Source organism: Pseudorca crassidens, chromosome 3, assembly GCF_039906515.1.
Source record: "Pseudorca crassidens isolate mPseCra1 chromosome 3, mPseCra1.hap1, whole genome shotgun sequence".
Taxonomy (NCBI): Eukaryota; Metazoa; Chordata; class Mammalia; order Artiodactyla; family Delphinidae; genus Pseudorca; species Pseudorca crassidens.
In genome coordinates, this window is record NC_090298.1 from 30,894,245 (window position 1) to 30,921,419 (window position 27,175).

Below are 27,175 nucleotides of genomic sequence, written 5' to 3' on the forward strand. Positions count from 1 at the left end.
GTCTAACATCTTAATTTTACAAAAGTCATTAGCTTCTTATTCAAAACAATATAGAAGCCTGTCACAATAAGTCAGCAGTCTAACTCTGTGCCTTTTGTCCTACAACTCTAATCTTATTTCCTAGCATTGTATTTTTTTTCCCTAGCATTGCATTTTTAATAGAACATTACTTTCAAATTTCACAAGCAAAATATAACTCGTTGCAATACTGAGTACTGGAAACTTGGCACCAAGGCTTGAATTTAAACCACATGACAACCAAAAAACTAGAAAAAAAGGGCTTCTCTGGTGGCACAGTGGTTAAGAATCCACCTGCCAATGCAGGGGACACAGACAGGTTCGAGCCCTGGTCCAGGAAGATCCCCCTATGCCGTGGAGCAACTAAGCCCATGCGCCACAACTGCTGAGCCTGCGCTCTAGAGCCCACAAGCCACAACTACTGAGCCCACGTGCTACAACAACTGAAGCCCGCATGCCAAGAGCCCATGCTCTGCAACAAGAGAAGCCACCGCAATGAGAACCCGATGCGCTGCAATGAAGAGTAGCCCCTGCTTGCCACAACTAGAGAAAGCCCGTGTGCAGCAATGAAGACCCAATGCAGCCAAAAATAAATGAATAAAATAAATAAACTTTTTAAAAAACTAGAAAAAAAGAAAGTGAAAATACTTAAATTCTCATTCTCTCTCTATTAAATCAATTGATTGGTTTAACTGCTTTTTTTTATGGGGGTCGGTAACTCCTGTTTCGGCCATCATGCAGACATAACCTTTAACTAGTCATGGTGTTCTCAGAAAAAAAAAGAAAGAAATCACACCTGATGAGGAAGAAATGATTTGCTGATTTTTATGACATTCAGAAACAACTTCTTGAGAAGCAGCATCTTTATCTTGTATTCAATTAGGAGATTTGGGACAAAAAGAGACAACAGAAAAAGGATTTCACAAGCACAGAAAAAATTAAATATACAAGTGCAGATTTTTATATATTGTGTATAAAACGTGGTAGAAAAGTAGACAGCTTAAGAATTTAATTTTTTAATTAATATGATAATTTTAGATTTTATTACTATTTATATCCTGGGCCTGATCACCTGAATGAATAACAAACTTCTAGCAAATAGGCTGCTGACTTTAGAAGACTACAGAGCAGTCAAGTACCTCCTAGGCTTTCTCAAAGATACATTTAAGAATGTTTCTCAAATGCGCACTCACCATTTGCATCAAAAAAAATCTTATTAAAAAAAAACTTGTACATGCTCAACCTCATTCAGAAAGAAATAAAAATTAAAATAACAGTTAGAGGCCTTTTTCTTTAATCTACTGGATTGGTAAAGGGTAAAAGAGTTAGCTAAATCATAGTGATGAACAACGACAACAAAAAAGGCTCTATGCAAGAAGTTACTCACTGAAGCATCATTCATAGGAGAAAAATACTGGAAACCACCTAATACATTCATTCATTACATTAATGAAGAAGTCTGTCAGGCAAAATTCCAAATAATAGCTCCTCCAACATTTATTTTCTCTATTTTTGGACATAGTTACATATATTCTTCCCACACTAAACCCAATCTAGTCCTTCTCTTCCTAACTCAACTTCAGTAGCCACGGCTTCAGGCCTCTCAATCTTAGGCATAAAATTCTAGTGAAGTCAATTATGGCACAGAGAACCCAAATTCAAAATATTATTTCTACCAGGACTTCCCTGGCGGTCCAGTGGTTAAGACTCCGCTCTTCCAATGCAGTGGGTGCGGTTCAATCCTTGGTCATGGGACTAAGATCCTACATGCCACATGGCGCAGCCAAAAAATAAAAAATTTTAGAATATATATTATTTCTACTGATTTAGGATGTAGTCCATGGCATTTTTAAACAAATACCTATTATGTTTTAATGAAGTTACCATAAATTCAATTTAAAATTTAATTTTGGTTTAAAATGTGCAAAGTATATACCAGGGCTGGGGACAAGAAGCTGGGATGAGTAACTAATATCACATAATTTTATTCATTTATTTTTTACTTAAATATTTATTTATTTGGCTGTGCTGGGTCTTAGTTGCGGCATGCCGAATCTTCATTGCCATGTGCGGGACTTTTAGTGACAGCATGCAGGATCTTTAGTTGAGGAATGAGGGATCTGTAGTTGTGGCATGCAGGATCTCTCAGTTGAGGCATTCGGGATTTAGTTCCATGACCAGGGATTGAACACAGGCCCCCTGCATTGGTAGCGTGGAGTCTTAACCACTGGACCACCAGGGAAGTCCCTATCACATAATTTTAAATTCCCTTTAAATCACTGTTTTGAAAAAAAAGTTGAGATATATTAAATATTGCAAAATGTAATGAATTTTAAAAATTAAAGTGAAATAGCATTTTACCTGGGTCTGTATTTGTACTTGCATCCTGACATCCTTTAACTTTCTTTTTTACAGAGGCCATGAAATGCAATCCAGCTGATGTATTAACATTATCCTGGAGTTTTTCTTAAATATAACAACAAAACATTGGAAGCAATCATTGAGAAGCCAATATATTACCAGGAGCCCAGAAGCAGAGTACCTAACTCAAGGGAGGTGAGGAATTCAGTGTCAAGATGTTACTAAAATGGACTTTCTGAGTGAAGTGGTATCTAAGTTGACCCTCACAGGCAGCTCAGTAGAATTAAAACCAAAATTGTGAAGGACTCTGTATGCCCAGGCTAGAAACCTATTCTTCTGACTGATGAAGATCCAGTAGAAGTTGTTGAGCAGGGAAATGATATGGTCAGACTGATGTTCTAGAGAAACCACCCCAGCCAGTGTGTGGAAAATAAATTTGAGTGGATAAAATTAAAGTAAGGCAATCACATAGATGAGGTTGCTGCAGCAGTTCAAATAAGCACCTAGTAATGGTGAGGAATAGAGGAGAGAGGATAAATTTAAGAATTACAACGACAGTAAAATAGGCAAGAACTGGCTACTGATTGGTTGAGAGGGGGAAGGGGAAAGCAGAACTCAGAACAATGTGTGTTTTGATGTTAAGTTGGTAGTGACACAAATGGAGATAGAGAACACAGAAGAACAAACCAGTTGGTAGGGAAGGGATAATGAATTCAGACTGCACATGCTGTACCTGAGGTAATTTCCACCCTGGAGGAAACATTCAGCAGGAAGTAGAATCAAAGTCCAAAGACTATTATGGGAGTTTAGGTTTTGATGTGGATATTCCTGGGAGAGTACCCAGGGAGTCTAAGTAGAATAAAAGAGTATCAATGATGGCACTTGGTAGTATAATAAAAAATATTTATATTTGGTCTTTGTCCTTGGTTCCAGGAACAAAACTCCTTACACCCTTGGATTTTCCTGAGTGGTAGGAGTATGTTTTGTTATTCATGATGAGCCCCTTTTGATCATATCTGAGTTTAGGCTAATGACTCCTGGCAGGCCCCTAGATAGTTTCAGGATGGGTGCTGGTCACCAGAGGAACCAACTATCAGCCCCACCTTACTCCCACCTCCATGGAAGGGAGAGCAGCTGGAGTTCAATCACCAATGGCCAATGATGTAATCAATCATGCCTATGTAATGAAATTTCAGTAAAAACCCTGAGACAACGAGGCTAAGGGGGCTTCTAGGTTGATGATTAAGTGGATGTGCTGGGGATTGGTGCACCCAGAAAGGGTGTGGGAGCTCTGTGTCCTCAAACCCCATACCTTGCCCTATGCATCTCTCCCATTTGGCTGTTCCTGAGTTGTATCCTTTATAATGAAACTGTAACCACAAATAAAGTGCTTTTGTGAGTTCTAGAGTTGTTCTAGAGAATTAGTAAACCTGGTGGTAGGGGGCGGGGGTGTCATGGGAATCCCTGAATTTATATGTGACCAGACAAAAATGCAGGTGTTGGGGGACCCCATTTGCAGCTGGTGTCTAAAGGAAATAGGGAGTTTTTTGCGACTGATTCCTTAACCTCTGGGGTCTGTGCTAACTATAGGTTATTAGTGTTAGAATGGAATTGAATTATAGGACACCCAGTAGATGTCACAGAATTGGAGAATTGTTGTTGTTTGGAATGACACAATATACATTCACTGGAGTACTACGCAGTCATTTTAAATGACATTGTAGAAGAATATCTAGTAAAATGGGAAGATATATACCTTAATACTAGTATGTAAAAACAAGTAAGTTATAAACAAGTAGAGGAGGTATTCTTTTTATATATAAATATATATATATACACACACACATATATAATTTATAGATATATAGAGAGTAGGGATATTCAGAAAATAAACTCTAGAAGAATATTAACACTGGTTATCTCTAGACAGAAGGATTATTGGAGATTTTAATATTGGTCTTATTTTCTACTTGCATTTTCTAAATCTTCTCCAGTGAATATGTACCACCTTTGTGAAGAGAAAGAATGTTATCAAGAATGAAAAAGAAAATGGTTTTAAGACAAGTGTGTGGAAAAGAAGAACACCAGACAGATTAAGAAGCTGAGAAACAGAAGCTAAGCAGGTCAGTGAGGAGACAACTGCTCAGCACGCAGAGGCCTGATGCTGGGTCGTGGCACCAAAAAAGGGAGGGAGCACCAGGCCAAGGATTATGTGAAGGAATGGGGTAACAGATGTGAGGGATAAATCAGGGGTGACTTCCAAGGTAAAAATCTTGTCCAATCAAATGAGTGGTGATATCACTAATAGGAAAATGCCAGTTTAAAATGTGGACATTGGGCTTCCCTGGTGGCGCAGTGGTTGAGAGTCCGCCTGCCGATGCAGGGAACACGGGTTCATGCCCCGGTCCGGGAGGATCCCACATGCCGTGGAGCGGCTGGGCCTGTGAGCCATGGCCACTGAGCCTGCGCGTCCAGAGCCTGTGCTCTGCAATGGTAGAGGCCACAACAGTGAGAGGCCTGTGTACCACCAAAAAAAAAAAAAAAAAATGTGGACATGTTTTTTTTGTTTTTGTTTTGGCCACGCCATGCAGCTTGTGGGATCTCAGTTTCCCGACTAGGAACTGAACCCGGGGCCCAGAATCCTAATCACTAGGCCACCAAAGAACTCCCGTGAACATGTTGAATTTAAGGGGAAAGTAGAAAAGAAAGAGAGGGAAGATGTATATTTGAATGTCACCAAAAAAATTTAAGAGCTGAAGTCATGAGAGTGAATGGTTGCAGAGGTACAAGAGTGTTTGTGTGTATATGTGTGAAAAATACTGAAGAGAAAGCCTGGAGAACATGTACATTCAGTAGCAAGAAATGAATTGACTAATTCAAGAAAGAAAAGAATTTACTATCTATAAACAAGTTCTTTTTTCTGAACTGATTCCTTTACTTTAATGTATATGTATTTTCTATGATTAATTTGACTCCAGGCGTGTTCTCCAATAATTTCCTTTTAGGCCTTATATATCAATATCTTACTTGAGATTCTAATTAATTGCATCGCTCTACTATAGGGGTTGGTAAACTCTGTAAAGGGCCAGATGATAAATATTTTAGGCTTTGTGAACCATATGGTCCCTTTTGCAACAAATGGAACCTACTGCAATGTGAAAGCTGTCATAGACAATGTGTAAATAAATGGGCATGCCTGTGTTTCAATAAAACTTGATTCACAAAAGCAGGTGTAATCCAGATCTGGTCTGTGGGCCATACTTTGTCAACCACTGCTCTAATGGATAACACATCAAAACAAACACATACACATACATACATACATAAACACCATCCTGTCAAAGATAACATGAAAGCAATTTGGTCTCATTTTTATCTACATATTTTTAATTTTTCTATTTTTTTCATATATCATAACTAACATTTTAACAGTGCTTACAACATACAACAACACTTACATAAACATTTCTGCTTTTCCCAGTATCCCTGGGAAGTGGGTGGGTATCTACATATTTTTAGAAAGCTGATTTTAACTCTGAATGGAGATGTGACATTAATCATGCATATACATACCAAAAGGAATGTCAAAGTCTTCCAAAGGCTGGGAACCATGATGTTCTTGTTGCTCCTAAATGAATCCCCAAATGATCAAGTTATGATTAACTCAAAGACAGTCATTATTTTGAAAAAAATATTCAATAGCTATGAGAAATGTTGATTTTTTAGGTATAATTTAAAATCCTTTAATTCTAGAAATATTTATTCTATCAAATTATTTACTCTATCAAAGTAACTCCACAAAGATACTTACGAAATTCACAAGTCAAACAATAAAAAAGAGGATTACCAATTTAATGCAGTTACTAAATTACAATATGCAATTCTCTCCTGTAAGACTAGCTTTAACTCACAAATAATATCAAAACTGTTCATGGACTCAACATTTTACTAAGTGCCTCTAGACATGTTCTTGAGGACTTACTGAAAAAAGGGTGCTAAGATTCAAGTAAACAAAACTATTTCTGTTTATTTAAACTCTTGTTGCAAATACAGGTAAATAGTCACCAAATTTAGAAGGAGTGTTCGCAAAGATCTGATATAAAATATAGGTTGCATAACAAACCTATGTTTGGGAAATCCTAGAGGCACCTAAAAGGGTTAGGTGAAACTATCATAGGAGAAACCCAAATAACATGATATGCATTAAGATGTCATAGAAAAAAGGAAGAGTGATTTCAAATATAAGTCACACAAGCAGATGCTCTAAACTACAGTTTTTGATTTACCAACAAGTTGCTTTTCACATTCACAACTGTTTGTCTACTGTTGCACAGAGGGATGCAGCAGAGATTTATGTGCTTAATGATGTTAAGGTTCTCCTAGTCACAATCAGAAGCTTCCAGCAATCAGACGACTAGATAAACCACAGACATTCTAAACTCTGTGTACATGCAGACCAGGGAAGAATGTATTATAGTTTTTCTATACCTTGGGCTTCATAACTATTTCTGAATCATTATCATTAATGATGAAATCCTCTGGTTGGAAAGTCACACTTGGTTTTCTCCTTAGTTTCTCTGATCTTTTTTCTTGCAGCTCTTTTTCAGCTCGTCGTCTTTGTCTATTAAAAACAATAGTGCAAAATATATTTTTACTATTTTAGTAACATCAGTTTTTCATTTGTATCATGCTATGCAGTGGGACAGTTATCAAAATTTTGTCAATAAATTATTTTCAGTGCCATTTAATTAAATTAGCAAGATATTCTGCTAGAATACAAGCAAATATAAGCAGAAGTCAGGGACCCATGAAAGTTATTTCTAGTTCCTCTACTACTGAACTGACTTTTCTGTGTTAGTCACTAGAGTCCCAGGTTAGAGTTACACCTTTTAGGTAATTTTCAAATTCTCTTTTCTGCAGATTCTAAGCTGGCCCCAGAAACCTTACTGGATACCTCTATTCACCTATCTGAAGAAGTTAGGCAAACTCAGTCACCTCAGCAAGGAGGAAATCCCAGCAAGGAGGAAGGAGAGCCCAAAAAGTTAAGGGGAAAACTTACTTTGAAGAGGGTTTACCTGGAAAAGATGGAAGGAAAGACCATTTCTGGAAAGAGAGCACTGGTAGTAGATTTTAGGGTCTGATAAATGTGAAATTTTTAAAGTACTTTCTAAACTAAGTAATAATCTACCAGTTAATACATGTTTTGAACATCCATTATGAGTAAAACATTATAAATGCTCTTCATTAGAAGTCACAGCCTTGCTTTTTACATGCGCATTTCTTAGTGCCCTGAAACAATTCACATCACTGCTTCCTGTAAGAGTCTGGAGAATATGGTAAGAAGAATAACAATAAACGTTACTTCAGTGTATTGGACAGTATATGGAAGATTTCATGATATCAAATATTTGTGCTGCAAAAGATGACTGCTCATCCTGTTAGAGAAAAATGTAAAAAGAAACCTCTAGCCTATGAATGCCAGGAAAGAATTCCTTAATAAAATGTAAAAAATAATAGTATTTGTTTCTCACATTATAGGAATTTTTCTCATCACAAGATGTGTTCAAATGCATGACACTTGACAAGGAAACTGAATACGCAATTGTGTCAGGCTGGGAGGCTGAACCAGATAACTTTCATCTTATAACTATATTATTGTCACTAATAATAAACTTGCAGGTACATTTGCAGGTATATGCTCAAATAAAATTTCACTTAAAACTTGCCTTTTTTTACTGTCCTTTCCTTGTCTCATTTCAGATGATTCTATTTTGACTTGTAGAAGTTGGAGGTGTCCAGGATCGCCTTGTTCAAATAAATTATGCGTTAATTTTTGTTGCATTTGTTTAAATGCAATAAGGTTTTCAAGTGGAATAAGTTGTGGGTTTTGGTACTATAAGAAAAAAACAAAGCATAGTAATTTACAATTACAAACCTCAATTAGGCAATATGTTAATAAAAAACTGAGAAAAACATTGGTTTAAATTAAACTAAGACGTGCAAGAAATAGAACATATCAAAGAAAACAAACTGATTTGGACTGGTAAGACGAGTACGCAGATCTTAAAGTACAAATGATTTTAGAAATCATTTCCTGAAAATTTCAACTGGGCATTTTATTTCAGAAATTATGTTAAAAGTCCTCATCTTCTTAATTTCTTTTTCATATTAAAAATCTTCCTTCTTAAAATTATAAATGAAGTTATATAACGTCTAGCTTTGATTTAAAATTCTTTGGAATAGGGAGGATGCACACGGGTGGAGATTATGGATGGAACAGATTAGCAATATGTTGATAACCACTGATGCTGGGTGATGGTAACTTGGGGGTTCATTATACTATTCTAATTAAAAATATTTCTTTAGAACCTTCCCAAAATGTCTACTTTTCCACTCCTTTAATCCTTTCTTTTTTGTTCATAATACGTTCAGAAGAAAGGAAGGCACGGTAAGTACTTTTTCTAAGGAATGAACATTTCTTTTCCCAGCACCATTTTCAAATCTTAAAAGTCTACCAGAGAATGAATTACTCAAATATTCAACTATACTGATTTACAAAACTAGAACCTAAACAATCTTAATTTCATAAATCAAAGGTTACAACTTTAAAGATGATTTGGTGGGTTTATAAAGATTTAATCTTTGTGTTTAAAGTATTTTAAAAAGATATAATTTTTTAATATGTAAAACTACTTACAGATCTGGGTCTAAATTTAACAATTTTAACCTGTAGTAGATTTGAAGGGAATCATATCACAATTGCTAGGAACCCCAAACAATGCTCTCTCTCTAGACAGACAGATATACACACACACACACACACACACACACACACACACACACACACAAGAACACTGGTCATTTTATTTTACTTCTTATTTCTTCTCTGAGCAGAATCTCAGAAACATCTTTTTGAAAGAGTCTAGAAAACTCTGGTACTGATACATGAAAAAGACCTAAAACCTTTAAGGTACTCCATTATTATTTTAAACCAAATTTTGTATGTTATTTTCAATAACAGAAGCATTATTTCTTTAAAAAGAAGTGTGTGGGCTTCCCTGGTGGCGCAGTGGTTGAGAGTCCGCCTGCCGATGCAGGGGACACGGGTTCGTGCCCCGGTCCGGGAAGATCCCACATGCCACGGACCGGCTGGGACCGTAAGCCATGGCCGCTGGGCCTGCGCATCTGGAGCCTGTGCTCCGCAACGGGAGAGGCCACAACAGTGAGAGGCCCGCGTACCGCAAAAAAAAAAAAAAAAAGAAGTGTATAAGACCTTTTCACTGAGTGTATATTTATGGTATGAAAAAGGCAGGACTGTGCTTTTGTATCACTCTGCAAAAATCATTACCATATTTTCTTGGGATAGACATGAATGAAGTAGTGATAGTCTTGGGTATTTGCTTTCTTCTGCTAGAGTTCTAATAGGTATTGATGGAACTGTAACTGATGCTCTTGAGGCAGAGGAAAATACAGAAGGAGGTTTAAGTTGCAGGTGCAATAATGGAAGTCCAAAAGAATTCTGAGGAGATATCTCAAAGGGCCCTGGCTTAACATCAAACAGTTTTTCTGGTTTTATAAATGTTGCAGAGTCCTGCTGAGGTGTTAAGTTTTCTTGTCCAACATACTGATCCAAGTTCACATGCTTAGGAATTTCTGTAATTATTGTTTCTGCCCATTTCTTCTGCTCAACTGCTTTTTTTATGGCTTCAGTATTATACTGGCTCAAATTCAAATGGGACATTGAAGTAGTGTCCATTGCTCTCTTTGGCAAAGGAGGCTGGAAGAAATCAGATAATCCCCAAGCCACTCTTGGCTGTGGCGGAGGACTGAAGGGAACTTGAGCAACTCTTTCTGCATGGAAGGAAAGGGGCTTAAATTCGGGCTTGGGCTGAAATTGAAGCAAAGGAAAACCATCACCAGGTCTGAAAGTTTTTGCAGTGGGGATAAGTTCAGGTGTCTTCAGAATAGCAGAAGACGTGGACAAAAGGTGGAGGTGAGTATTTCCAGCAGGGGCTGGAGACAATGAAGTGGTTGGTAAGCTCTGAGATGCTGGAGTTAGTCCTCTATTCTGGGTTTGGCCTTCTAATTGACAAAAAGGAACACTCCTATGTGGAACATTCTGGAAGAGAAAAAAATATTATGTAAGATTAAAATACATTACGAACTCCTACTTTTTAAATGATGTTCAATATGTTTTGGAGGAGGTGGAATATAATTACTAAATAAGTTACTTACTCAAATAACCAACAACTGAACTACTAGGACAACTTTAATGGTATTTTAAAATGCATTACCTGTAAATTTCCATTACTATTTTCATCAGATTGCACAATTCCTTTATGGCAGTGTGGGCTGTTCTTGCCAGGCTCTCTGGTGTACTCTCCCATGGGTTGTGGTTTAACGAAAAATCTCTTCTTCAGATTTCTACTGGTGTCTTCAACATCATTACTCCCTCTTGTGGGGTTTGATCCTTGGCTTCCCACCAAATGCACAGACTGAGACTGCTGTAGAAGTTGATGTATATCCGGGAGGTTAGCAAAGGATGATCCTACTATTTGCATTAGGCTCATGAAGTTGATCTGTTGCAGCTAGGATAAAATAAAAATTAAAGAAACATCTTAAAATATAATGAAAAGAACCTAAAGAAGCAACAATAATTATCTGAGTATTCCAGAATAGTCATACTTCTGTCTTAGTAACTGCTGGACCCATAAATGCTGAATAGGAAGCAGAGCTGGGAGAGATTTTTAAAAAAAAAGGAAAAGAAGAATAGCTTCCTGTTTTCAAGGAGCTGTCAACTAGGAATATGAACTCCTAGTGAGACTTGGGACTATCTGTAAAGCAGTTTACATAAACATCCCTGGGACCATAAAGGAGTGGTGTGATGGAGTGGGTGAGGATAATTAAAGAATTCCTAAAATGGGTGTGTTGTGGCAGGGTTTTTTCAGGAAAGAAAAAAGCAGAGATTAGCAACAGGTGAAGAGAGAGGAATTCCTGTGGAAGGGCTGACCAAGTGAAAGGCAAAGGTATGCACTGTGGCTGACAAACCTTGAATAACAAAATCACTTGAGGAGCATTTAAAAAGTCCCAATGGCCAGGTCACACCCTATACCAATAAAATCAGAGTATCCGGGGGATGTGAGCCAGGATTAGTATTTTTTAAGATGACTAGGTGATTTCAATGTACAGAAAAGCTTGGGAACCACTAGCATGTACACTGGCTTAGATGGAGCAGGAAATTTATAGCTGATGAGAAGTTAGTACAGTGGTCCAAACTGTAGCATGCATCAGAGCCACCTGTAGGACTTCTAAAAGCACTCTTTGTTGAGCCCCATCCCCAGAGTTTGATTCCAGTAGGTCTGGGATGGCAGCCTGAGAATTTGTGTTCCTAATATCTAAGTGATGCTGATGCTACTGGTTCAGGGCCCACACTCTGAGAACCACTGGACTTGTGAGAGTATGGTGGGAAAAGAGGGAAGATAAAAGCTGTCCATGGGGGTCTTTCAAGCCCAACAGAGGAATTTGCACTTCTTAAAACAAGCCAATAAGGAAACACTGCGGGTTTTAAAAAAAAATGTAGGTCCCTTCAATTACAAAAGAAATATATGCTTATTACAGAAAAAAAAAGGATAAAAAAGAAAATAAAAATGATTCATAATCTTATTCCCAAAGATAACTAGTATTGACATTTTTTAGTGTATATCCTTTCATTCTTCGTATTTTTATTTTTTTATTATTTATTTATTTATTTTTGGCTGCTTTGGGTCTCCGTTGCTGTGGGCTTTCTCTAGTTGCAGTGAGTGGGGGCTACTCCTCATTGCGCTGCGCATGCTTCTCACTGTGGTGTCTTCTCTTGTTGTGGAGCATGGGCTCTAGGCACATGGGCTTCAGTAGTTGTGGCACGTGGGCTCAGCAGTTGTGGCTCACGGGCTCTAGAGCGCAGGCTCAGTAGTTGTGGCGCATGGGCTTAGTTGCTCTGCAGCATGCGGGATCTTCCCAGATCAGGGCTCAAACCCATGTCCCCTGCATTGGCAGGCAGATTCCTAACCACTGCACCACCAGGGAAGTTCCATTCTTTGTATTTTTAAAACATGACTGATATCATATAGTATACAAATTTGTGCCTGAAATTTACTGAAGATTTTAAAGCCGGAAAGTAAGAGTATTAAAACAATATCTGGGGAAAAATGTCTCAGAAATGCATATATGAGACAATGGAAGTATGAAGTTCTAAGAACCTAAGGTTGGCTACCGCTATAGAAATAGCAAGTAACTGTACTGACATACAATGTGGGCAAAAGAGTCAAGAGGGCATAGTAAAACACTGGATATGCATAGTGAAAGAAGGTAAAGATGACCCTCTAAGACAGTGATTCTTAATCTTCTCCAGAATTATCCGGAGAATTTGTTAAATATACAGGGCAATGACCAGCAAAGTCCCTAGGTAATCCAAAAAACAAGTTTGACAAATGCTTCTAAAACTTTAAGCAGGTAAAATAGGTCATGCTAGTAAACAGAAAAGGGAAAGAAGAGACTCAGAAGAATAAGAATAAAATCAGTTTCAAAAAGTTCCATGGCACAGTGGGACATGCTGAAAAAGTATTCCCATCAGGACCCATAGTTCAAAGATTTTTTTTTTTAGTATAAACATCCCAGCAACAGCACATGGGGAGCTGTCACGGAGGGCATAGGTCTCTATTGGAGGAGGGGTGTGGGCAGGGCAAGAGGAGGGGTATGGGAATGCTAGGAGGATGGGAACAGTCCTGGCTGCCCCACAGTGGGATGTGTGAGGGTCTCTGGCCAGGCCACAGTCCACATGGGAAGACACCAATCAGTCACGAAGTCATGGGAACGCCACACAAGCCTGGCTGTGGGCCCAGACACCACACAGGCGCATTCACTGTTAAACTATACAGGATGAGGCTGTACATGAGTTAATTACAAAAGAGTCGTATTTATAAAAATCTGTACACATATTTGAAAAACTCACAAAATTAGTGCCCAGAATTATCCATATAAAAATGGTATACTGGGGCTTCCCTGGTGGCGCAGTGGTTGAGAGTCCTCCTGCCGATGCAGGGGACACGGGTTCGTGCCCCAGTCCGGGAAGATCCCACATGCCGTGGAGCGGCTGGGCCCATGAGCCATGGCCGCTGAGCCTGCGCGTCCAGAGCCTGTGCTCCGCAATGGGAGAGGCCACAACAGTGAGAGGCCCGTGTAACGCAAAAAAAAAAAAAAAAAAAAAAAAAAATGGTATACTGCATCACATAAAAGGATATGAGGGCTTCCAGGGTGGCGCAGTGGTTAAGAATCTGCCTGCCAGTGCAGGGGACATGGGTTCACACCCTGGTCCATGAAGATGCCACATGCCGCAGAGCAACTAAGCCCGTGAGCCACAACCACTGAGCCTGCGCTCTAGAGCCCACAAGCCACAACCACTGAGCCCGCGTGCCACAGCTACTGAAGCCCGTGTGCCTAGAGCCCATGCTCCGCAACAAGAGAAGCCACTGCAATGAGAAGCCCACGCACTACAACGAAGAGTAGCCCCTGCTCGCCACAACGAGAGAAAACCCACGCACAGCAACTAAGACCCAACGCAGCGCAAAATAAAATAAATAAATAAAAAAGAAAATTGTACAATTAAAAACAAAAAGGATATGAAAGTGAATGTAGAACACATGAAGAGAAGAGAAGATCTGAGGGAAATTAATGTTTAAGGAATAAAACAGAAAAGGGAAATATTTAAAAATTGTTGGTAGACAGAGGAAAGGATAACCAGGTGAGAAAAAGATGATGGAAGGCAAAGTGAACAATACTTTAAAATGCAGCGGACAATTTCAAACCAAGCCAACATTTGGTTTGGGGATGATAAATGTGATGTGACAGGCTGTGTTAGAAAATAAACTTTGCGCACCTTTGAGCAGGGGCCGCTGGTCTGGTTTGATTATCCCCCACCTCACTTTTGTGAGCAGCTCTGCATCCCCAAGAGCTCAGTAAAAAAAAGTCGCCATGGGAAGTAGGGAACTCAGCCTAGACTCTAGTCCCTAGAGTTAGGACTTCTGAATAACAAAGCAAGAGTGCCCAAAGCAGAGAAGCCCTGCAATTTAATTTTAACTTGTCCGTCTCTGGAAGTTTGTTCATATTTTAAAACCTTACATATATATCATGTGTAGACTTACTTGTTTATATGAAGATGTGCTTACCTGAACTAATTTAAACATTTCATCTTGGAGCATTTCCCTAACAGAATCGGAATAATGTGATAACTGAGCCCTGGGTTCGTTTCTCTGGGTTGGCTGAGCTGTTGGCCCAGGTGTTTGTGAAGCAACAGTGACTCTATTTGATACCAAAGGTGGAGCTGAGGAAGATTTCTCTTTACATGCAGAGATCCGTGCACTATGTGGAAGCATATAAATAAAAAACACATTAATCAAGAAAGAAACAAATTAGATGTCTATGAGCTGAGTATTTTGATCCTACTTTTTAATTCTACTTTAAAAGCTTTCTGGAGGTTTTCAGGAAATTTAAACTCTAAAGCCAATCTCACTCTATCCCTCAGCCCCCAGACACATTTGTCATCAGCACAGTTATTCATCCAAATGCTGTAATTAAGGGACATGTAATGTCTAGTCAGCCATGGTCCCCTCCCTATGGTGTTACAACCCATAACACCAATAACAGGACAGTTCTCACGTTCATTTTACTTGCCTGGTCCCTACAGGCATCTGAGTTTGAGACCTGTGCAATCATTCCGATTAGGTGTACAGAGTACGTAATTTGGCTTGGGAATATACTTCTTGGACTAAATTTAATGATCCAGAATGGATTTAAGAAAACTGTGGAAAGTATGGGTTAAAAAAATGTTTAATTCTAACATGGATAGAGCAAACTCCTGTCGTTCTTCATTAAATGTGAAATAACAGTATTGTGAACATTTCATTTCCAAACAGAGAGTTGATATTAATAATTAAACCCTAACAAAAATGCTTATTTAGAAATAAAAGTTAAAAATCAAAGTAAGTTTTGTTTTATAAAATGATTGTTTGGGGATGATTCCTTAAAACATAGAAGGGACTCAATGTTGTACAAGCAAATCAATTTTATAACCTAAATTAGGGAACAGGCACTATCATGTCGAAATAAACTGATCATTGTCTCTATAAAGAAAATAACACATTAAACTGTGTTTATATTTATTTGGATTTACATTCACTCCCTTTTAGCAATAACATTTGCCTTTTATCAAGCATCTCACAACCTTAATAACAAAACTATATTTGGGAAATCCATAAAAAACAGGCGTTACAACTGACTTGCCTATTTTAAGACAACTTTATTGGCCTTTGCTTTCAACAAGTAACAAGGAGATAAATTCTAATACTGGAGAATTTTTTTAAAGCAAATTTGTGCTATATCATTCTCCTATTTCAACACGATTTGTAAACACTAAACACTGTTCAACTTCTGTAAAATAAATACAGAAGACAACTGGATGACTCTTTTCTATGAGAGAATTAGAAGCATTTCATATGCTATTCGAGATCTGCTAGAGGCTGAAAATGAGCAAGAACTACATCTTTCAATAATATATCCACTATTTCTTTTTTCCAGAAAAGACTTGTTCTAAAATAGTTCCTGCATGTCTTTAAAACACAACTGTTAGAGGAAAATCTTTTACTCTCTTAGTTTTTGGTCAAGATGTTAGTAATTATTTCAAAATGGTACAGCAGGCATCATTTCATTCTCTTATCTATTTGTAATTATATCAATATGGTACAGTATGCAAAAATTCTCACCTAGAAACTTCTGAACTTGTATCTACACCAAATGAATGAGGAGTGATGTGTTCTGGATCCATAAAGCCTTCGATCATACTATAATTAGAGATTAATAATCAGTTAGGAAGCAAGATATTCTTCGCATTACCTAAGGTCCAGGTGATCTAATGCCCCGCAATCTAAGAGTCTAAACGTCCTCTAATCTTCTGTAATGCTTAGCTCATAATTACAATCTATTTACATCTGTCTCTATAGCAATAGTAACAGATTCAAACAAAAGCAAAGAATATGTCTGGATGGCTTTAATATACGACTTGAACACTATTAAACGCTTGGCAACAGAAATAATATAATCTAAAATGAGCAGAAACGAAGTTAGCTGGGACCTCAAATTTTACCTAGGAAGAAGCAGACACTTTGCTCAGGAACACTACAGAGACCATTATCACATCTGAAACTGTAATGACTAGCTTTTTATTAATAGAAATATCTATATTACTTGTAAAGGCACAGGACATTAAACATATTTTTTTGTTAATTATCCACAGAAGACCCCAACAAAAAAGAAGAGAAAGAAAATCTAATTATGTTGCCTCTCTTATCTGAGGTAATTCTAAAATTCTAAAACATCAAAAATTCTAAAAATTAAGAAATCATGCCCAAACTGCAACAAATGAAAACTGCCTGCAGCTATCCTTGAAGCAATAATAAGCTAGCGGGCTTCCCTGGTGGCACGGTGGTTGGGAGTCCGCCTGCCAATGCAGGGGACACGGGTTCGTGCCCCGGTCCGGGAAGATCCCACATGCCGCGGAGCGGCTGGGCCCGTGAGCCATGGCCGCTGAGCCTGCGCGTCCGGAGCCTGTGCTCCGCAACGGGAGAGGCCACAACAGTGAGAGGCCCGCGTACCACACACACACACACACACACACACACACACAAAATAATAAGCTAGCAAGCAGAGTATGTGTCCATCAAAGCCCTATGGACAGTGTGCAGTAATCATACCATAACACTGAAAGATTATACATATATGACTCATAATGATTCTTTACTTGACCCATGAAAAGTGGAATTAGTATGGAAAGGGAGTACCCTAATTAGCAGCTGAATAACTCTGGTATATTCATAGCTATATTTTACTTTAAGGTTGATAGTGACAGGAGAACAAAAAGCATTTTAGACATCATTATTTATTTCACTCTACCAAGATTTAGAAGTATAGAATTTACTAAAAATCATCACTACCATTACTATTAAATTGAGGTTACAATTTCACTAGGAACACAGTATCACCATAAAATATATATTGTCAATGATGAGGAAAACAAAAAACCCTCTTCATCAAGTGAATCCCAGATGAGCTCTGAAAGCTTTCCATACTTTTTCCCCCTTACCCTTTCTGTTCAGTTGATTTTTCCTCCACACATGTCTCTAACAGTTCTTCCCTTGGACACTGAACCTCTCCTGTGGAATGCTGTTAAAATTAATAGTACCCAAAAAGAAAATAGGTGAAACAAACAGGTATTACTGTCTTAGGTATCTTGAGTTTCACGTTAGCCATTTGCCTGGAATAAAAACAGTCTAAAAGCAAGTGCGAAACCAAACATTAAAATGTACTCCCAGTCCTGCTCTGACTAGACCTTTATGTTGATGCCTTTGGCCCATCACCCTGAGCCACTGAGCATATTAAACTACAAAGACAAATAATGTCACTAGAAATCATTTACAATGTATTTACAATGTATTTGTAAATTAAATTACACACACATCACTACATAAGTAAATACAACTGACCTTTGAACAACACTGGTCTGAACTAAGGGGGTGCACTTATATGCAGATTTTTTCAGTAAATACACTACACCATCTGGGGTTGGTTGAATCCGCGCCAGGTCCTGGAACCAATCCTCCATGAATACTAAGGGATGAATGGATGAGGATTTTTGACTGCATGGGGGTCAAAGCCCCTAACTGCCATGTTGTTCAAGGGCCAACTGTACGCTGTGAAAACAACTAGAATATCAGAAAAAAAAAAAAAAAACATCCTTCTTAAAGTAATTGTTTCAATAATTAGAGATGTCTGTGTTCTACCTGGAAATCCAGAGTATAGGGTTTTGAGAAAAGAAGTAATACATAAAAGTGCATGTATGTGTAAAAACTGCACATTACTGCTGAATTATACATTCTGAATGTGGAACACTTGCATCACTCTTGATTACATTAATTTATTACAGCAGTTTATGAAATTAACATTTCATTGCCTGAAATTATTAGACATCTAACTAATTATAGAATTTCAGTGAAAGAAAAATGCTACATGGCTACCCTCTACAATCCACAGTACACTTTTAAGAGAGAATAGCCTTGGTTGGATATATTGAAAAAAACACTATACTGTTACCATAGCATAATTTAAGTAACTTTATCCACTACTTATAGACTTACTTCTTCTAAATGCTGTGGTAAAGTCTGCATCTGCATGTAAGACGCAATACTGGGACTTTTAACAATTCCAACAGATTCTTTGGCATCCTCTACACGGAAACAAGAAGGAAGAGAAAACTGACCTTTTGAAAAATAATCAATTTTCTTTTTAGAATGTTCAGAAATATTATAGGAAACAATATAATGGCAGAAACATTTTCTATCCTCCTTACAAAAATATCTTTAAACACCTAGAGACAACCCCTCTTCATCAAGTGAATCACAGGTGAGCCTTGAGAGGCCTCATATCAGTGTGTATAACTCCATATAAAGCTCTGAGAGTTTCTGTTTTAAAGAAGACTGCCAAGGAAAGGTTCATAAAATTGGTTCACAGCAATGAGGAGACCCATAATAATTACACAGCAAGGCAAAAGGCCTCAAAATTGTATATTTAGGTTATAAGTTAATATGCTTAACGTTTCATAAATATTAAATACTCTTTAAATACTTGGCTTTAGGCTATTATAAATATGCTAATTTAGATGTAAGACTAAGTTATCTCAGATAATCATTCACCAATATCAAATTAGTAAGGTCAAACAAAAAGATTAGCTAAATGAACTGACCTTCATAGTCTGATGGGTATATATCCATTTCCTCCTGTGCAAATGTTTCTACTTCTAAAAGATCCTCCTCAATATCTACAAACACTTTTTCAGTATCATCAGTGACAGAAATAATTTCATCATTGGTTCCTTTTATTTCGGGATTTTTTACTTCAGTTGGCATTCTACTGACAAAAATTAAGCAGCTAAAATTATAACTCATTCTTGGGAACAAAGAGCTTGCTTTCAATTGATTCAGTTTATTGAAAAAGAACAAACTAAGCTTTCGTATTTATAAAGTTTGTTTTTTAACCATGTATGGCAAATACCAGAAGCTTAACAAAAGGTTGTTCAATAAGTAATTGAATGTCCCATTTTTATTTACTCAAAGGATTAGAATAATTTCGACTTTTCTAAATTTGCCGTTCTCACAAAGGAATCTTCCTGCTACCAAGGCTTCAGCTTTAGTATTCAAAGATACATTACTTGTAGTATTACTTAATATGGAAAAATGGATGAGATGATTAGTTCAACTTCCTCTGACACAGGAAATCAATGAACATAATAAAGGGATCTCTTGGGATGAATTAGCTCCTCTCTTACAAGATATAAGCTAGACCAACACGTAAAGAAACAAAATTTGTAATGAATTGTTAAAGTACTTCAGAAAGCACTTGCTTACTGCTTCTCTAGTTCAAAGAAATGCTCATTTCTTTAACCTTCAAGGGTTCAATTCTCCTTTAAGCCCAAACACCATCAAACAAGGTATTTGAAAAGGAAGGTATAATCAGCAACTTACTTCAAGATACTTTGACAAGATTCATTCTGATCATTTCCTTCCTCACTCCCACCTTGAGTGGATACTGCAACAGAACAACCAGCATCTGTTTTATAATCACTCTCTATATTGGGTCCATTCTGAGGCTCAGGGTAATTATTCTCTAGCACCTAAAACAAACCATTTATAGTACTTAATATTCATTACTGAATCCCTTACTTTTCATTATATTTTTAGATTATTAATACTTTCTACAGAACTTCTCCTGATTAAGTCTCTTATTCATTTACCAAGTATTTACTGCATTTCTAATACTCAATATTTGATGCTGAAGCAATGACTGTCTTTATTCCACCTAGAAAAAATAAGCTTGACTACCTAAAGAGTATTCAAAAGAAATCAGCCTTACAAACTTGAAAGGTATATCACCAGTGTTTTCAGGCCACAGAACAATAGCAATAAAAATGTAAAGTTGCTTTCATTTCACTCTCTTTACAGTTATAAAGACATTTAGTAATTATTTCAAAATGACATAGTGGGCAAAAATATATGCAGCTAAAAATACAAGGGATGTACCTCTTTTGTTTTACTTAGAAATTTAGGTATGCATCACCTAGAAACACTTAAAAATTTCCATGACAACAAATATCACAGTATCTTCTAAACTACCTTACAATAACAGAAACTGATCTAAAAAAAAGGAAAAAAAAAACACAAAAAGAAAACATAAAACAACAAAATTTCTTCAACCCAGAATAAACTAGTTTAAAATGAAGGCAATTCAAAATAGAACAAACGAAGAATTAAAAAGTGTGGAGGGGTGTTGACCAAGATGGCAACACAGGAGGCTCCTGAATTCTCCTCCTCTCACAGACACACTGAATGTACAACTACACACAGAAAATTACCACTGAAAGAAATCCAGAAACTCACTGAGTGACTCCTACACATCAGGGGAATAAGAAAACACATGTTGAAACAGGCAGTTAAGGCTGAAACACAATCTGACCCTAAACCCCAACCCTGGAACAGCGCCCTACAAGCAGGAGGGAACTTCTAACTTCCAGCTTCTAAAAAGCAAAGCGTTTCGACCCTACATTTAGTGCCCAGACTTTTAAGACTTCTACTTGAGAATCAGGCCCCCAAAACACCTAGCTCTGAGAGCCAAAGAATCTTGTATCCATGAAACCACAAAACTATAGCAAACAAAGATGCAGTTATTAACAAGTGTGTGAGCACTCCACTGCAGCTATCCCCACAGGGCTTAGCACAGAGGGGCAGGCAAAAACAGCCATCTCCCAGTCTTCCCCTGGAATAAGTCCATCTGCATACTTTGTAAGCTGCTGCCTGGGGATCCCGTGCCTGGCTCCAGCCCTCCCCAGACACCAGGGAGGCCAAAGGACACCTCCTCTATCTTCTCTATCTAGCCTGCTCCAAGTCATCAGTACCTCCCTAGAAGGAGCCTGTACATGCATATGTTGCCCCAGTTTTTGCAGCTGCTGACTGAGGGGGAGGTCCCTGGACCACCTGCCTCTGATAGCCAGTACGGCTTGTATTCACAAGTCCTACAGGACTGTAGCAAACAAAGAAGCAGTTCTTAATGGGTGCAGGAATACCCACAATGGCTATACACATGGGCCCAGACCACAGGGAGCAGGCAAAAATACCCATCTCCCGGTTACTCCCCAAGAAGGGCTTAACTACATACTTTGCCACATGCTGTCTGAGGGTCTGGCTTCCAATCAGCCTGCATCTGGTGCTAAATGTGATCTACCCCTTTGGGACACTGACAGGTCTTCGCATAACCTCAATTACTAGGAATCAAGAAGAACAAAGGAGGCTTAGATAATCACAAAGGTTTCAGAGACAACCAAAAGCTTAAGCCAAGCTAACTGATGAGGTTCATCTCCTACATAAGACCACTCTGTTCAGACTGGACAATGTGGCTATTTTACCTAATGCTCAGAAACCAACAAAGAGACTCAAAGAAAATAAAGAAACAGAGGAATATGTTCCAAACAAATGAATAAGATAAATCTCCAGAAACAGATCTTAATGAAAGAGATAAGTGATTTACCTGATAGAGATCTAAAATAACAATCACTGAGATGAGGCCAACAATGCACGAACAAAGTGACACTTTCAAGGAAGAGACAGAAAATACAAAAAAAGTACAAAACGTAAATTAGAACTGAAGAACACAATAGCTGAACTGAAAAAGTCACTGAAGGGATTCAGTAACAGACTAAATCAAGCAGAAAAAAGGACCAGAGAACTCAAAAATAGGGCAGTGGAATCAAAGAAGCAAGAAGGAAGAAGAATAAAAGAGTGCAGATAACTTAAGGGACCAATATATGCATTACAGAGGTTCCAGAAAGAGAGAAAGGGGCAAAAAGCTTATTCAAAGAAATAATGGCTGAAAACTACTGAAACCTGGGTAAGTAAACAGACATCCGATCCAGAAAGCCCAGAAAGTTCAAAATAACATAAATTCAAAGAAACCTACACCAAGAGACAAGAGTTAAAAACAAGGAGAGAATCTTAAAAGCAGCAAAAGAAAAACAATTTGTTACATATAGAGGAACCCCTATAATGTTATCAGTAGATTTTTCAGCAGAAATTCTGTAGTCCAGAAGGGAATGGCATGATATATTAAAAGTGCTGAAAGAAAAAAACTGCCAACCAAGAATACTCTACCCAGCAAAGTTGTCCTTCAGAATTGAAGGAAAGATAGTTTTCCAGACAAGCAAAAGCTGAAGGAGTTCATGACCACTAAACCAGCCTTACAAGAAAAGTTAAAAAGAGTTCTTCAAGGTGAAACAAATAGATGCTAATTAGTAGCAGAAAAACATACGAAAGTATAAAACTCATTGGTAAAGGTAAATATATAGTTAAATTCAGAATATTCTAGTGTTGTAATGGTGGTGGGTTAAACACTCATAACTCTATTATGAAGAATAAATCACAAAAGTATTAAAGATAACTATAACTACAATAATTTATTAATGGATATACAATGTAAAAAGATATAAATTGTTACATCAAAAATATAAAATGCAGGGGGGGGTAGTGTAATAAATATGCAGAGCTTTTGTATGCATTCGAAGCTAAGTTATCAGCTTAAAACAGACTATTACGAATATAACTTGTTTCAGTATAAGCCTCATGGTAACCACAAAGCAAAAGCCTATAGTAAACAAGTGAACAAAAAACCCACAAAAGATTTTTTAAAAGGAATCCAAGCATACCTCTACAGAAAATATTCAAATCTCAAAGAATAGAGCAAAAGAGGAAGAGGGAGTTCCCTGGTGGCCTAGTGGTTAGGATTTGCATTGTCACTGCTGTGGCCTGCATTCAATCTTTGGGTGGGAAAGAAACTGAGATCCTGTAAGCCATGTGGCATGGCCAAAAACAAACAAAAAAAAAAAACAGCAAGAGAGGAAGAAAAGAACAAAGGAAATACAAAACAACCAGAAAACAATTAACAAAATGGCAGTATTAAGCCCATACATATCCATACATATCTATAATTGATTTAAAGGTAAATGGACTAAATTCTCCAATCAGAAGACATGGAGTAGTTGAATGGATTAAAAAAAGACCCAACTGTATACTGCCTACAAGAGACTCGCTTCAGCTTTAAAGACACACACATACTGAAAGTGAAGATCTGGAAAAGTATTCCATGCAAGCAGAAACCAAAGGAAAACAGGGGTAGCTATATTTAGACAAAACGAACTTTAAGCCAAAGACTATAACAACAAAGAAGCTCATTATATAATGATAAAGGGGCCAATTCATCAAGAATATATAACATCAATTAATATTTATGCAGCCAACATAGAAGCCAACACAAAAATTAACTCAAAATGGATTAAAGACTTGAAAGTAAGACCTGAAACTATAAAGCTCCTAGAAGAAAAGACAGGCAGTTAAAGCTCCTTGATGATGATTTTTTGGATTTGACACCAAAAGCAAAGGAAACAAAAGCAAATTTGAATTATACCTCAATAAAACTGAAAAAAAAAGAACAAATTTAGGTACTATTGGAATTCTCCAAATATTAAAAAAAAAGTCCATGTCCCAACTACTTTACCATATAGAAATTTGTTTTCCAAGAAATTCACCTCCATCTTTTTCTGGAGTACAACAGCAAGTACTCAATCAAAAGATATTTATGAAAAAAATACTTGCCTTGCAAACAGTTAGGTTAAAAGAGCAGCCTTTTACTTGTCACTGGGTAGAGAAAAGAAAGAATAGCCCAGGCTTCCCTGGTGGCACAGTGGTTGAAAGTCTGCTGATGCAGGGGACACGGGTTTGTGCCCTGGTCTGGGAGGATCCCACATGCCGCGGAGCGGCTGGGCCCGTGAGCCATGGCCGCTGAGCCTGCGCGTCCGGAGCCTGTGCTCCGCAACGGGAGAGGCCACAACAGTGAGAGGCCCGCGTACCGCAAAAAAAAAAAAAGAAAGAATAGCCCATAAGCATTAATTTCTCTACTGATATCCATCTGCCTTTCTAGGTTTGGTCCTCCAACCTCATCTGCCAGATAGTATAAGAAAAGATGATCCCCTAATACATACAATGAGATAGCAGTAATAAAAACTGGACAGCTGCCTAGTTCTTCCTCATCTGAACAAAACCCTAAAACTTTAAAAAGAAATAACAGAAATGTAATATCACTTAAAATTATCTCCTTTTTCTTCCTCTTTTTTTTTTTTTTTTTTTTATTTTGGCCACGCCACGCAGCTTGCAGGATATATCAGTTTCCCAACCAGGGACTGAACCCGGGCCACGGCAGTGAAAGCACCAAATCCTAACCACTAGACCACCAGAGAACTCTCTCTTCTTCCTTTTTATAAACACATATGAAACCTCAAAACCTCACAGCCTCTCTGAAAGCACTTTAACCCTAATTTATCATTTTTAAGAATTAAAGGAACCACTTTAAAAAATTAGGTGATAACAGGTTATAATCAGCATTGTCATTAACTTTGTTACTTAGTGATTCTTTATTATATCAGGAAATATAAATATAGCTTTAATCTAAAATGAGAATTCTCATTTGTATGTAATTAACAATTCAAGTATTTACCTTAATAATGGCATTTTTTGCCTTATATGTAGCAAAATAGGGTTGTTTCAAAAGCCACAATGATGTAAGAATGGCAGCTGTAGAGGTCTTTACACGAATGACGGGACTGTACTCACAGGATGACGCAGTGAAACCAAAATCACAGAGCAGTCTTCTATCAGACCATCTTATCATCCATTCCAACAGCCTTCTTATACTGCCAAATGTGTTATTTAGTGCTAGAGGAAGATCTTCTCGAGGGTTAATATCATTGCGTTGAATTGCTTTGAAAATACATCTTCTAGTTTCAACAGACTTGGGAGTGTAAAAACTATGGTTTGACCATCTCTGTATTAAAGTTTTCTCTGCGTTGTCATCTTGTATTCTGTAAAATGACTTCTGTTTTAAACCAAACAACCCACTCTTCCCTTCATTTTTACTGACTTCATTCAAAGGATTCTCTAAAAAAGGCCTGATCCCTTGATTAACCAGTACAGAAGCTGAAAGTGTCTGGTTTTCTGATTTTTCATACTCATACGACTCAGGAGCAACAACAAAGCAAGAGCCAGCTCTAAATACATTCTGGCTTTTGGTTTTGCCCTGACGTCGTTTTAATGTTGTATGTACATCAAAAAGTAAAGAATTAAGTTCATGTTCTCTAAGATGTCCAGAAAAGCTAGTTAGAAATGGAATGCCAGCATCCTTGGAACCAAGTAGGTCTCTTTCAAGAACATAACTCAAGAAGAGTTCAAGGAATTTAATATATTCATCATCGTCACGTTCAAATTCCCAAACACCTATTACAGGAAGTGCATTTTGTAACAACTTTTCATGATCTTCTTTTCTTTTAGGGTTTTCCTTCTGATTACATATTTTCTTTTTTCCATTGGGCTCACCACTCAATGTTAATTCCATGTGATTTGGGGCATTTCTATAGCAAAATAAAATTTAAAAAGATCATTTAATCACTAAAAATGATCTTTTAATCATTTAATCACTAAAAATGATCTTAGCATTTAATCACTAAAAATGATCTTAGCATTGACAATAAAAATTCTCTCTGCTGGTTAAGTCATATCTCTTGTTTTTTGATGCCTTGATAACCTGTCTTTCAATTAAGGGGCAAAGATCTCTAAGTATTCACTCGAGCTGAACATTCTGAGTCCAAAAAATATAACAGATTAATATCAAAAGGGAAATTTTATGTTAAAAAAGATTAAAATGTGTTCACAGAAATTTCACTATTAAAAAAAACATGACTTTTTCTGGGGAAAAAAAAAAGGTCCTCTAACAGGTCAGAATTTAGAAATACTATACAAAGTCAATAAAAAATCACAAGCCACCAATACACATCACAGTTTACAGTTTTCTGTTTCTCTCTTGCATCTACCCCTTTCAGCTTCCCTGTATGACATGCAAGAAGCAGGACTGCCCTCAGGATTCTTTACCACACAAAAGTTGGGTATTTTTCTAAACACTTTCTGCTGCTATTAACCTGTTGGGCAGGCACCTAACTACCAGCCATAATTACTTTTAAATCTGTTTCCTTTCTGCTGCTATTAACCTGTTGGGCAGGCACCTAACTACCAGCCATAATTACTTTTAAATCTGTTTCCTTTCAACATGGTTCTTAGGGCAGAACACAGATCCTTAGTTCCCTCAATAAAAGAAAGCTTCCAGTTGGGCACCTGGGCTGAAGCCGCCATGTCTCTTCCTATTAAGAATACAAAATAAGCAGTCTCCAAGGTATTCCTGTGCTAACACTGAATTTGTTTGGTGAAACAAGCACATCATTTATGATACTACCAGATACAGTTTAAGCAGATGTTTGAAGTAGATGATATTATTTCACTTAAGCAAGATTATGGTTGATTGTATAGTCTTTCAGTCATGAGAAGGATAAACTGCATTGTAGATATTGAATTATAAAGAAAAAAATCTGCTTAAGTCAAAGTAACAGAGGTTTAACTGATAAGCAAGAATTTCTCAACAATTTACAGACAAGCTTTAAAGATGAATGTGCAAAAAGAAAAAAAAAAGATGAATTTGCAAATTCCTTCCCTGGAAACTCCAAAAATAATATAGCTAACCAAATAATCCTGAACTATTTAAGTCTAAGATAGCTGAAAGAACTAAAAGT

At 37.4% G+C, this 27,175-nt stretch overlaps 1 protein-coding gene across 10 annotated transcripts in view; it reads right to left on the reverse strand.

The window, feature by feature from the left end:
- The window catches only part of CPLANE1 (ciliogenesis and planar polarity effector complex subunit 1), a 128,428-nt gene that overhangs the window by 59,357 nt on the left and 41,896 nt on the right, over positions 1 to 27,175 (reverse strand). For 6 of the 10 annotated variants that reach the window (XM_067730532.1, XM_067730537.1, XM_067730535.1 and 3 more), the window contains exons 26-39: positions 25,057 to 25,966; positions 19,986 to 20,134; positions 19,208 to 19,374; positions 18,603 to 18,691; positions 17,552 to 17,631; positions 16,176 to 16,253; positions 14,583 to 14,775; positions 10,674 to 10,967; positions 9,728 to 10,498; positions 8,106 to 8,272; positions 6,868 to 7,000; positions 5,953 to 6,007; positions 2,380 to 2,484; positions 815 to 886 (exon numbers count right to left, since the gene is read on the reverse strand). In XM_067730532.1, coding sequence (XP_067586633.1) covers positions 815 to 886; positions 2,380 to 2,484; positions 5,953 to 6,007; positions 6,868 to 7,000; positions 8,106 to 8,272; positions 9,728 to 10,498; positions 10,674 to 10,967; positions 14,583 to 14,775; positions 16,176 to 16,253; positions 17,552 to 17,631; positions 18,603 to 18,691; positions 19,208 to 19,374; positions 19,986 to 20,134; positions 25,057 to 25,966 — 3,263 coding nt within the window. The remainder of the gene's footprint in view (positions 1 to 814; positions 887 to 2,379; positions 2,485 to 5,952; positions 6,008 to 6,867; positions 7,001 to 8,105; positions 8,273 to 9,727; positions 10,499 to 10,673; positions 10,968 to 14,582; positions 14,776 to 16,175; positions 16,254 to 17,551; positions 17,632 to 18,602; positions 18,692 to 19,207; positions 19,375 to 19,985; positions 20,135 to 25,056; positions 25,967 to 27,175) is intronic. The other 4 variants (XM_067730539.1, XM_067730534.1, XM_067730530.1 and 1 more) reach the window with 3 other exon arrangements.